Below are 12,078 nucleotides of genomic sequence, written 5' to 3'. Positions count from 1 at the left end.
AATCGTGATGTCACCTGATGATCGAATAAATGATCCGCACTTTGATGTACAGTAGATCTGCAGTGTGTACTGGATCAAGCAAAGCCCAGTACACTGGCAGTAGTAGTAGGGTCTACTGGCAGTAGATCATGGACTGTCTCATGCTCAGTGTCTGGCCTTGATGGACCTAACTAATAAACGTCCTTTCCTGCCAATCCTGGTTCAGTGGGCATGGTGGGTACCGGTGTAGACTCCATAGTGGCATAGACCATCCAAGCACAGCACCTCCTTTGTCCAGGTCCAGACCACCAATGCACCATACACGACCTTGCATACCATGACCGGTACGCGGTGGACTATCTCCAGCTTGACTCCGCGACACGCACAGATCTTCTCCTCTGAAGACAGTGACTCGTGCTCCGAGCCCATCCTAAGTGGGGACTACTTCATACTCGTTTGCAAGAATGATGGAGCGCGTGTCTGCAAGTGGCCTTGAGCGAACGGCGGGCAATGCAGACAAGAGAGCGGAAAAGTAAGTGGACGGAGTGGATAGACAGCACTCAACCAGTATCGGGACACAGTTGCATCACTTCACTGTAGTATACTGGACTCGACTGTGCCTGGAATGTGCGTTGTTCTCTCAGTCTTTGCTCATCCTCCGCTTGTAGTCCCTTCCTGCAGTGTGCAGTCTGAGTCGAGGTGCACTTAGCTTGAAATGAACGGTGTGCGTCTTGAGATTCGAGGATCAGTGGTTGTGTAGGAAGGACGGACGGTTTCGGACGACCGTCTCGAGCTGGAGGAAGCATTTCCCGCTGCCTGTGGTGTTCCAGTGGAGCTTGCCCGTCCGTGATTGGCTTGCGAACAAACAATTCTTCATTGGAGGGTAAGTGCAAAGCTTGGCGGGGAATTTGTTTTATGAACATCTGAATTGCAACTGGAGGGTGAATGTCATGCCCATCCGGATCCAATGGTCGACGTCGACAGCAGAGGGAGTGTTTTGTGCGGTGGAGTGACCATGCCAGAAGTTTGGCGCCGGGTAAGGTGGTTGCAGCTGAATTCTGATGGAGGCGATTTCTGACCAGAAAAACACGTTCGAAAGTACGTCCCGGGTCATCCAAACTAACCCTATGCGACGCTCCTGGGTGCAGTTGAGTTAGGCGATGGTTGTTGCTGGTAGTGGTACTGTGGTAGCTACAGGCTGTCAGACACCTGGATAGCATCGAGGAAACAGGAACAAGCGTTACTACACTACGGTAGCTGTTGCTCAATCTCTGCCACGGTCTCGAGTGTCGATACGTCGTGAATCATTTGTTCCGAATACTAGTACTAGTACAGTGTTATGTCGGAGCTCAGCTCAGTAGTACAGTACCACTGGGCACTGGATCATGGGTCACCAATGGATGGTGTGTTACGAAACAGCGACGCGTAGTCAGGCAGCAGCAGTGGTTATAACTACTATGCTGGATTCAGTGGATCGCTCTTCCAGGGACTGACAGGGAACGTAGATTGCAAAATAGATAAGGCCGGCATGTTAGACCTGAACCAAATGTTTGTAGAGGAAATGAATTCGTCGAAGAATCAGCTGCTGGGCAGTGCTGTTTGCAGTGCTTTGGGGCGGAAAGGTGATTTCAACTGATGCATCCATGCACGGGACTCTGTGCAAGTGGAAGGAACTATCAGCATTTGATTGATGGATACAACATTCCACAAAGTAGCCCTGCTGGACTCTACTGATAGCCATCATGAATAATGGTGCTTTTTATCCCACTGGGTAGTCAGTACAGAAGTCCTGGAGCGGTTGCATGAAGCACTGTGTTCACTGCACCCGCCTCTGTTGGCCATACAGGGCGTGTAGCACAAATCCTGCCTTGCCTGGAATCTAGTTTCATCATCTAGTGATCTGGCAGATCCCTGGATAATGATAATTATGGGTAGAAAATCATTATCCCGGCAGTATCATCCATAGTGCCTGGTCTAGAACTGCTGGTCAAGTTCCAGCTCTATTGACAGCAGCCAATCTATGCCAGCATCAAAACTCAACAACTAAGTAGTTGGGTAATTGCTGGCTGACTGACACTCACACTAAGGACACACAGGTGTACACAGTACACCGCACACTGTACTGTGGCACACCGCTTACAGGTGACTGTCCTGTTGAAATAATTGTGCAGACCTGGCCAAGATCTAGTCAGACGGTGGCTCACACCCTAACCACTCTTGTTGCTGTTCGTCTTCTTCTGCTTTTCTCTCTGCTTCTACCTGATTATTGTGCTTGCTGTGGACAGCATCGAGCGAGAAGCAATTTTGAACTATCCTGCCCAGTGGTAAGTCTCCTAATGGCATAGCTAGCTAGTCGCTTGCTTTGGTTTGGTATTCGTTTAACCAGTGGATTGCTTGCGTCAAGTAACTTGCATAGTGCCACGGGAAGGCGGCGTGCCTGGGGGTGACGCCTCTCTAGCGTGGCATTTACCTTGCAGGTGAGGACACTCTTCGGCCATAGCCTCAAGTTAGTTATGGGCTATGGTGTGGCCATGTAATGGCAATGTTCTCCTTTGTCTCCTGATCAGGCAGTAAGTTAATACCGTCACTGAGCGCATTGCAGCTACATCTGATATTGAGTGATGCAGTCGATTGCTCTATCAGCAAATTGGATACGCCAGCTGAAAAATGGAATCCCCTGCAATTGCTTTGCGGTGTCATCATATAGGAGATGGACTGATAGCGTTTTATATAGCTGCTGGGAATTAGAACTCCCATGAAACACGGGAGGCAATACAGGTGTACGCCATACTGGTAAAGGACAGTCAAGCGATCCCGGTACTGACAGGCCCAGTGTGTGGTTGATCTGATGCGGGAAAGCCAGCACAGTATTAGTTTGATGCTGTGTTGTGTGCGTTCACACTGCATTGTAATAGCTGGTCAAATTATGTTACCAATACTAGCAATAGGCAATACATTGGTATCCGCCGTGTAAACTATTACAGCATCTCAGTTATCAGAGAGCAACAGCATCCCATTGTAACCCAGGGTACCTTACTACCTACTGACACTAAGACTAGCATGTAGTCATTCTTTGCTGTGGACGTGGCAAATAAGCTGCGTGACACGGTGGGCTGGTGTTACAATGACAGCCGCAATCACTCCCTAAAATGCTGTTTTGCATACAGGACAGGGATTTCCACTTCATGACCAGAGAACACTGGCTAGGCGTAAGGGTCTGAACGTGCAGATGTTGTGAAAGCCTGACAAGCAGCTAAGTATCTTGGAACAATGCGGGCCCCTATTGTTTCTCTGAAAAGTGCAAGCTGTGCGAGTGTTTGTTCAGTTTGTGCTAAAGCCAACTGTGACTCAGGGAGTAACTACCTCTATTCATACAGCGCATGGCTCCTTTGAACTCTCCTGAGTGCGGTAAATTCCAGTGTGTGTTTGCTGGCATGAAGGCCATGTTGCTAGGAGGACTAGGTGTTGGCTATGATAGCTAAGCTGGTACTCTTTTAAAATCCTCTGATATTGACCTGCATGGTCATTATTATGGTGTAGCTGTAGGTTGGGAGACAGGGAACAAAACGGTCAGCCCTGTTGTGTCTTTCTCCTTGTGATTTGGACTGCCTAATCATTTATCAAGGCAAGCTGGGCTGTCTAGTTGGCCAATTGGGCTTGTCAACTGGATAGAGCTCAGAGTAAACGTTGATTTGATCTTCATTCTGGAGATGAAGTGAAATTATAGTAGCTCTAGTCTGCACTGGGCATTGTCCAGTCATCACATGGCCAAATCATCTTGAGTTTGGAGTGCACACTCCTAGTCCTCCTCCCTGACGTTTCCTCAGGGCAAACTAATCCTTGATGACTTACTCACAACCGGAGAGCTGTGCCAAGGATCTTTGAGCTGACTGCAGCTGGGAGTGAGAGTGAGAGTGAGTGAGTTCAGACCAGAGCAATGCATCCATCAGTGCTGTCCTCAGACTCAGTGCAGCAGGTAGCTCTCTAGAGTCACAGAGGTGTGTCAGCTGCACCTTCCCTGATTTACAGCACACCAATACAGTGCGGTAGGACTAGGAGTACAGTGCTATTAGACAGTGATAGTATCCTTAATTCCTCCTGCGGTGGTCCCAGCATGTGACAGTGGCCTGCTCAGACCCAGTGTAATCCGCAGCCAGCATACCCACAGCTACAGGAGGCCTTGAGCCATGGGGACCGCCGACCAGCAGTTGGCATTAGGCATGGCCCGTGGGCTAATGCTGGGCAGGAAACCGTGAGACACTAGCACCGAACTAATGAGGGCAGAAGGAGCAGTCCCATAGTGAAACGGTGTGGTTGAGCAACTCAGTCAGGTTCAATGGAACTGGATGGTGCAATTACTTTTAGAACTGATTGACCACTTCCCAGATTTCTGCCCAGTAGGCAGACAGTTTTATAACTCCACTCAAGTTGCGTATACGCTTATTGTCAGTGGGAGACCTACGAAATCAGGAAGTTATCACCTTGCTCCTATATCCTCAATTGCCAGAGAGGGAAACTTCATTCTTCAGGTTGTAGTGCTTACATTCACTGTTTAATTCATCCATGTGTACATGTGTGTGTGTGTGTTTGCGGAAATTGTGATCTTCACAGGGTGCTATCGTACTGGTGGTGTGCCAGGACGATCCTCTCCTGTGGCGTGTGAACTACCAGGACCGGCAGGGCCTCGTACCCAGCTCTTGCTTCCAGCCAGCACCGGTAAGGCTCTACGAATGCAATGACGGATGACTGTGACCTTGGGAGACTGTTAACAAGCCACACCCATGATGTGTGCACGTGTGCCGGATTGTTCGAAAACAGTGTCCATATGCGGTGAAGCCCCATGTTGGAGCGTTCTAATGACGACGACCAGTTTTCAACTGCGCGTGTAGAGAAACGTGCTACAGTGTATGTCCAACTGCGGGTTGGTAATCTGGTGTGGACACCAGGTAGCTTTGCTCCGGGGTGTACGCACAGTGGAGACAGCTACAGACACCGGCTTGAAGAGTGCCGGTTGCATATCATGCCAACAGCATGAACATTCCAAACACACATCACCTGCAGATGCAGCAGAAGATCTAGAAAACATGGTCGGCAGAATGAAGTTGTCACTATCTCGCCACGTTTCACACGCAAAGCAGTTGCAATGGCGTTGGGCTTGCATTGGCTTTAGTGCCTTAGAATCTTTGAGATAAAGATTTTGAGATTTTGAGATAAAGATTACCTTCCTCAGGATTAGTATCTTGTTGATATGTTTCTGCTACAATGGAGGCGGATGAGAATGGTGGTCCTTCTGCTCCTTACTCCCAGGCGGACGAGCCAAGTCTCAACCCGTACAGCAGCAATCAGACGCACTCCGCGAGGGGCCGGCGTCACGCTTTCCCCACCCGGCCGTCTGCACTCTCGCTGCCCACCCTGTTCGAGTCGGAGGCGGCGCAGTTCCACTGCCTGCGTCAAGCGCTGACACCGCCGCCCTCGCGCCGTGCCATCTCCTGGTTCTGGCCAAGCAACCGACGTCGACACCACCGCACGATCAGCAGTGAACAACGAGAGGCGGCAATGGCAGCGCAGAGAGACGCACCAGTGCCCCCGCTGAGACCGGCACACACGTTCGTGGAAGTCAGCCGGGTAAGCTTGACTAGAACAGTACAACCCCCCCCCCCCCGCCCCTCCCCCGCGAGACGTCTCGTCGGTTGAGTTGCTCTCACTACATCGGCATGTCGTCCCTACAGCCTCTTTGTCCTGTTTTATGTTGTTCTCTGCATCCCAGTGGAGCTGTGTTCATAGCATGAAAACCCCGACGGGTATTGTGTGAATCTCAAATATTATATTGAAATCCAGTTTTAAGCTGTGTTGAACTATTAACCTGTGTGGTCAGCCCTACCACCATGACATTCCTGTATTCATCTGAATTATCACAAGGTGTTTGGACTATGTAAAGTTTGTAAAAAAATGAACATGCTCCCAATCTTACTTCAGAAGTATAGACCAGACTGTGTTGTTCCAAATTCATGTACAAAATCCCCATGAACCAGGATTCACCAATTGGCGATGCTCTGAGCAATGTTTGGACAGATTATGCAAGTCATCGTTTGTCTTATTCATCACAGTCAACTATAACCACAGTCCATGTAGCAAATCGTGCGTGGTCTAGGATGGTGATTTGCAGTACGCCCCAATAGTTGCCGCAGGACAGTCCGCTTCACTTCCTGATAGTACAGTCGAAGCACAGAAACTAAAGAGAAGCCCTCTAGCTCTGGTATAATGATTATAATTTAGTTGTTTGCTGGTTGCCCAGGGGCATTGAAGCATTGGTAGCACAAAGCTTGGTGCGCTGTGGTTTTCGGTATACAGACGCTATACTACACATGTTAATATGTTCTTGTGTACTTGGATGCTGAATGCGTAGAGCTCTACATGGAGACTAACTTATTTTGAAATAATCTGTTTGTGCTGCGCAGAACGATACACCTCGACGACGCCTGTCGATGACGCGCTCTGCGGGATTGCCGTCCGACTGCCGCAACGAGAGCCCCATGCAATGCGGAACAGCACTTGTAAGATGGCCGCCTAGTGTGTGAACGTCACCACCCACCCCATTCCTTACACACAAGAACATCATCGTTGCCACGCATTAGCACCCGGTGCTCGGATGAACTGCACGTTTGTTTGGAACTTTAATGCACATTGCGAAGTATGTGTGTGTGTGTATTCATGAGCAATGCTGACACCACAGGAAGCTAGCAGGCAGTGCTGCAAGCTATAAACCCAGTTGCATTATGAGTGGAATTTCTCAAAGAGCGCCTCGCGGGAAAAGACCTTGTTAACTTGAATACGACAAACTACTGTTTCAAGTGGTTGTTTGCTGTGTGTTCTGTTGCTGTCACGCTTTGCAGCATTTCCGCGAACATAGCGACGCCACGCGTTCCATTTCTCTACCCGCCGGCTACTATCTAGTGAAGAAGAATGACACGTCGCCGAACCACGCCAACACGTCACCGCAATCCAGGGCGGCCAAGGCCAAAGCAAAGCTGACGCGTCTTTTCAATCCGACGGGGAAGATGAACCGCCCGCTGCCGGTGCCACCGGAGGACGATGTGTTTCAGATCATGTCACCGCCGATGCACACCACCTGTCACATAGCCGGGCAGCGCGCCAACGGACAGCCGGTGTTCGCGCATCACCCCGTTGCCGTGCCGACCGGAGAGCGTGCCGGGCTGCGCCGCATGGCCAGCTGGAGCGGCAACGGCAGCGTTTCCATGGTGTCCAAGGAGACGCTCAGCGAGATCTCGCGCCAGCAGCGGCATTCGGTGAGTGTGGCCTCACAGCAGCAGCAGCAACAACAGCAACAGCAGTATCATTCTGGCCACCAGGCTGCACACTGCCAGTGCTGCTGGGAGCAACAGCAGCAGCAGCAACAACAGCAGCGGCAAGACCAGCACACCAGCTGCACTGATCACGAAGAGCACGACGTGGTGGAGACACGCTCGCCTTGCCGGCGAAAGCCACTCAGTAAGAGGATGCATACAGTAAAAACCTGTCAAGGCGACCACTCTAAGGCGCTTGCCCTTGGGGATCACTACAACTAGGACCAAGGGTGCTACTTCCAGTCAAATGACCCTGGATAAGGCGACCACCTGTATGCGGAGGTCAAATTTGGAAGATCTCTCGAACGAGTGGCTTAGGCGGGTTCACTTTAACCCGTAGTTCAAGAAACACAAAGAAATAATGTTGACACAGTGTGCACTTGGTCCGGCAACACTGGACATGATCGAGCACTGCCACAATATGAATTCATTCCGGCGGACATGTTCCTTCTACAGTGGATCTGCATGGGAAACTTCTAAGTTCTGCCTCCGGTCCAGAACATAGGCATGTACTTGTGCATGTGATGTTGTACTGTAGGCTGCCTCATACAAATAGTCAGTTTGAATGGCCGGATGACCTTGCTGCCATTTAGTCCACTTGAAAATCATATCTGCCCAGTGAGGTGTGTTAAATGATCCCTTGGCAGCTATAGAGTGATAGATGTCCCAATCACTTAAAACACTGGTATAGGAATCTCCCTGCAGGCTCTCAGTTTACATCATAGCCTTCGGCCGATTACCTACAATCGAGAGTAGACCATGTCAGCAATAATACTCAATGGCACCATCTTAAAACCTACAGTCAAATTATATCGACATAACATCAGCGGTATGCAGTTTATCAGGAAGTGTCTCACTTTTCCTGCCTTGTAAATAGGGACCTATCCATGATACCCAACCATCAGTATCTGATATGCACCAGAACGCAATGATCATAAAGAGCAATTCCAAACGCCCCTGCAAGAAAACAACAATTGTAAGAGTCATCTCTGCACCGGCTTCTGCTCTACTGTCTTGTATTGCTTGCAGCGCGTGCCAGTTCTAATCCGGGACAATTCAGCGATTCATTCTCACCGCAGGCATCCATGCAGAGCCGAAGAAAGGTATGTGGCCGCATTGCACTCACTAAGCATACCGGGATAACAGCATACCGGGATAACAGCAACACAGTTATTAGCTCCATGTGCATGTGCTTGCTTGGCCAAAGCTCAGAGATCCCCCCCCCCTTCTCTCCCCCCCCCCCTTTCTCTCCCCCCCCCCCCTCTCTCTCTCTCTCTCTCTCTCTCTCTCGTAACTTAAATGAGCTATTCATCAGCACAGTGTGCTTGCCGGATTCAGCAATGCTGCCATGGAATGTCTCGACTACTCTGCTGTCGGGACATTGCGTATAACGGTAGTAGCAACATGGTGTTTCTCTGTCTGTGTGTTGGTGACTTTGCAGAAGCGATCGTTTGACGAGAGTGCAAAATACCGCGCATTCGAGTAAGTGCTACAGCTTACCATAAGCGCTTACTAGAATCGTCAAGTGCATGCATGCACGTCATGACTAGGAATGGTGACTCACTTGTGAGTGCATGCATGCACGTCATGACTAGGAATGGTGACTCACTTGTGAGTGCATGCATGCACGTCATGACTAGGAATGGTGACTCACTTGTGAGTGCATGCATGCACGTCATGACTAGGAATGGTGACTCACTTGTGAGTGCATGCATGCACGTCATGACTAGGAATGGTGACTCACTTGTGAGTGCATGCATGCACGTCATGACTAGGAATGGTGACTCACTTGTGAACCGGTTACGGAACCGCCGGAAGCAGTTTTATTTGGCCCAGCAGTAATCCATGATTGTATATTATAGCCTTTCACACTTTGTGTGTGATAGGGCAAGTACATATGCCCTCCACGTCAGTCAGCACGTGTTGGTGGCCAAACAGTTGGTCCTGTATCCATCTGACTAGCCGCACTGGTTCCGACGGGCACGGGCGACATCAAATGACAATAGTGTATATAGTTGTGTTGCTATATGGCATGATAATACAGAAGTAGCTCATGCACACGGTTGTGTGCTGCATCTTGAACTATACCAATAACTGTCCATGTTTCTGCTGTTGCTATTCTGCAGTTGGTTCTTTGGCCGAATGACCCGCGACCGTGCCGAGCTGCTCCTGATCAAGTACGGCAAAGACGAGGATTACTTGCTAAGAGAGCGCGAAGTGGAGCCTGGGACGTACGCCATTGCCGTCAGGTAAATCACACGCTTTTGTGCACTGCAACCTACTGAAACCAAGCTGTAGAAATACGCCTCTCCAACGACGATCAGGAAATACCTACCGAATTAAGTAGGACATTCTCCAAGTTCACCATAGTTAGCCATGTATGGCTGAAAATATTGCTGGGCACTTGCAGAGATACTAGTACTCACGTGCAGTGATACTAGTTTTTTTTTCCAGTACTCACGTACGTGCAGAGATACTTTTTTTTTCCAGTACTCACGTGCAGAGATACTATTTTTTTCCAGTACTCACGTGCAGAGATACTAGTTTTTTTCCCAGTACTCACGTGCAGAGATACTAGTTTTTTCCCCAGTACTCACGTGCAGAGATACTAGTTTTTTTTTTCCAGTACTCACGTGCAGAGATACTAGTGCTCACGTGCCCCTTGCCACCTGCAATTTGTAGTCACCTGACTCAACACCATCATGTTCTGTTGGCTCCTGTAATTCTCAGGGCGAGCTCAACGCTGGTGCGCCATTTCCGAGTGTTTGAGAGCAACCACGGCTACTCGTGCAACCCGAACAGCGACACGCAGTGCCCATCGCTAGTTGATCTGGTCCTGCATCATGAGAAGCATGCACTGCATGGTGCTGGTGCAGCCGCTGACTCTTACTATCTCTAGTAAGTGATAGTCTATGAGGATACTGAACTTACTGTAAGACTAATACGCCCATTTGCGCACTGCCAGATAATTTAAGGAGTGTGTATGAGGAGATGCAGGTGCGTACGCTAGGATCAGGTGTGTGCTGTTCACCATCTTACACAACCATTCCCAGGTGGCCATGTGGGATATTATGTTTATGGTGCAAACTACGTCATTGCGCAATGGGTTTATACATCTGATCATCATGAACAAAGCAATGCCAAACTGGTGAATACTCTGCCGGACTGTGCCTAATTGTGGCAAGCTCAGACTGCTCGATAGCTAAGATGGACTGTGGCTCAGAAGTTACCAAACTGTGCCATCTTTCGGTCTACCAGTACAACTGCTTGTATTGTAGCCCAGGTGAGTGCACTGTGAGCTGTTTCTGGCATTGCCTCAGTTGTATAGAGATAACAATCAAAGCAGAGGGGAAGTGCCCAGGTCGGGAAGAGAGCAAGTAGGGCAAATGCCCAAGTTGGAGATAATGACCCACAAAGGATTCAGCCCAATCATGTCCAGTTGCTCATGGCACATTCTGTTCTGATTTCTCATTCTGTCCATGCACAGCCACCCACTGGACCGCAGCACAATACCACTGCGAATGGGCATACCGCCCGTGCTGGACGGAAGCGAGGCGGCTAGCTTCACATCTCCCGACTACCACAACAGCCCCGTTCACTTCTGGAACCAGACGAAGAACTACGTCGAGTCGAACTCCACCAGGCCGCAGCCTGCACCACGCAGCGAGGCAAACTTGCCGAAAGACCACCGCAGTCCAACGAACAAGAATCATCTCGATGACAAACAGACGGAAAGGACAGATGGGACAGAACAGGCTGACTCTAAACCGGAAAGCAAAGAAGGAATCACGGCTGTCAAGAAAACCTCGGATTCACGGAAGGAGAAGGATTCGTTATCATCAAGTCAAACAGCAAAGGAACATGCCATTGAGATTAGCAGCAGCAGCAGCAGCAGCAAGAGCACACATGAAGGCAAGTCTACAGTGGAACAGCCCTCGTCGAGACAAGCAGCAACATCACAAGTTGGAGAAGAAGACGGCAACTTTCCAGCGGAGCCCGTATACATGTAGTTTGTTACGTTGGCGGCGCGCGCACGGCGGTGCTACTTTGAACAGGCCACACACACCGACATGACATGAACTCTATACCGTTGGAGCATTGGGTAACCATGGTTATGACTACTGCGGGACTAGGTGCTCACTAGAGTCTACAGATTATGTGTAGTCATGGTGATCAGTGCACGCCGATATTCAACAAGTCTGTCATCTGAGCCGGGACCCGTTTTGTTTGATATGACTTGCACTGCTCAAATCAACACTAATAAGTACTCTGTCAATCACCTCACTTCCTAAAATAATAATTATCTATTCTAAAACTCCCTAGCTTGCATGAAGACAATTGTTAATATTTTATGAGCCTGCTTATTGCCTCTTTCTAAATTGATGATAGGTTTTTATGAGGAAAGCTTGCCGCTAACACTCCATAAGAAAATTCCATGTTCTCCTTCAGAGCATTGCCTTATACCGTAAAATCCCGCCAGAGCGCCCCTACCTCCTCGACGCTTCAGGTGGGGAGGGGCGGATGGGCGAGTCCTACTTGCCGCATTCAGTGCTACATGAAAAAGTACTCACCCTACGAAAACTGACCTGACAAAACGCAGGGTTTGTGCGATCCCTGGTCAGGAGGGTGGGCACTGTTGCGTACATTTCCAACGGGGTCGACAACGCGTCTGCAGTTCAGTACGGCATCACAGACTGCGACAGAGTCATACGAGGATACAATCAATCACGTCCCT

At 49.6% G+C, this 12,078-nt stretch overlaps 1 protein-coding gene across 3 annotated transcripts in view; it reads left to right on the top strand.

Moving 5' to 3' along the window:
* LOC135812032 (uncharacterized) overlaps positions 1–11,791 on the top strand; it is a 35,617-nt gene extending 23,826 nt beyond the window's left edge. For all 3 annotated transcript variants that reach the window (XM_065325340.1, XM_065325356.1, XM_065325349.1), the window contains exons 3-12: positions 2,265–2,303; positions 4,591–4,695; positions 5,287–5,604; positions 6,438–6,533; positions 6,873–7,488; positions 8,373–8,446; positions 8,785–8,825; positions 9,470–9,592; positions 10,074–10,241; positions 10,831–11,791. In XM_065325340.1, the coding sequence (XP_065181412.1) occupies positions 2,265–2,303; positions 4,591–4,695; positions 5,287–5,604; positions 6,438–6,533; positions 6,873–7,488; positions 8,373–8,446; positions 8,785–8,825; positions 9,470–9,592; positions 10,074–10,241; positions 10,831–11,353 (2,103 nt within the window). In that variant the 3' untranslated portion in view covers positions 11,354–11,791. The remainder of the gene's footprint in view (positions 1–2,264; positions 2,304–4,590; positions 4,696–5,286; positions 5,605–6,437; positions 6,534–6,872; positions 7,489–8,372; positions 8,447–8,784; positions 8,826–9,469; positions 9,593–10,073; positions 10,242–10,830) is intronic.
* The last annotated feature ends 287 nt before the right edge of the window (positions 11,792–12,078 follow it).

This window comes from Sycon ciliatum, chromosome 1 (assembly GCF_964019385.1).
Source record: "Sycon ciliatum chromosome 1, ocSycCili1.1, whole genome shotgun sequence".
In the NCBI taxonomy this organism is placed as follows: domain Eukaryota; kingdom Metazoa; phylum Porifera; class Calcarea; order Leucosolenida; family Sycettidae; genus Sycon; species Sycon ciliatum.
Note: the sequence above shows the minus strand (reverse complement) of the source record. Positions and strands in the feature narration are given on the sequence as shown.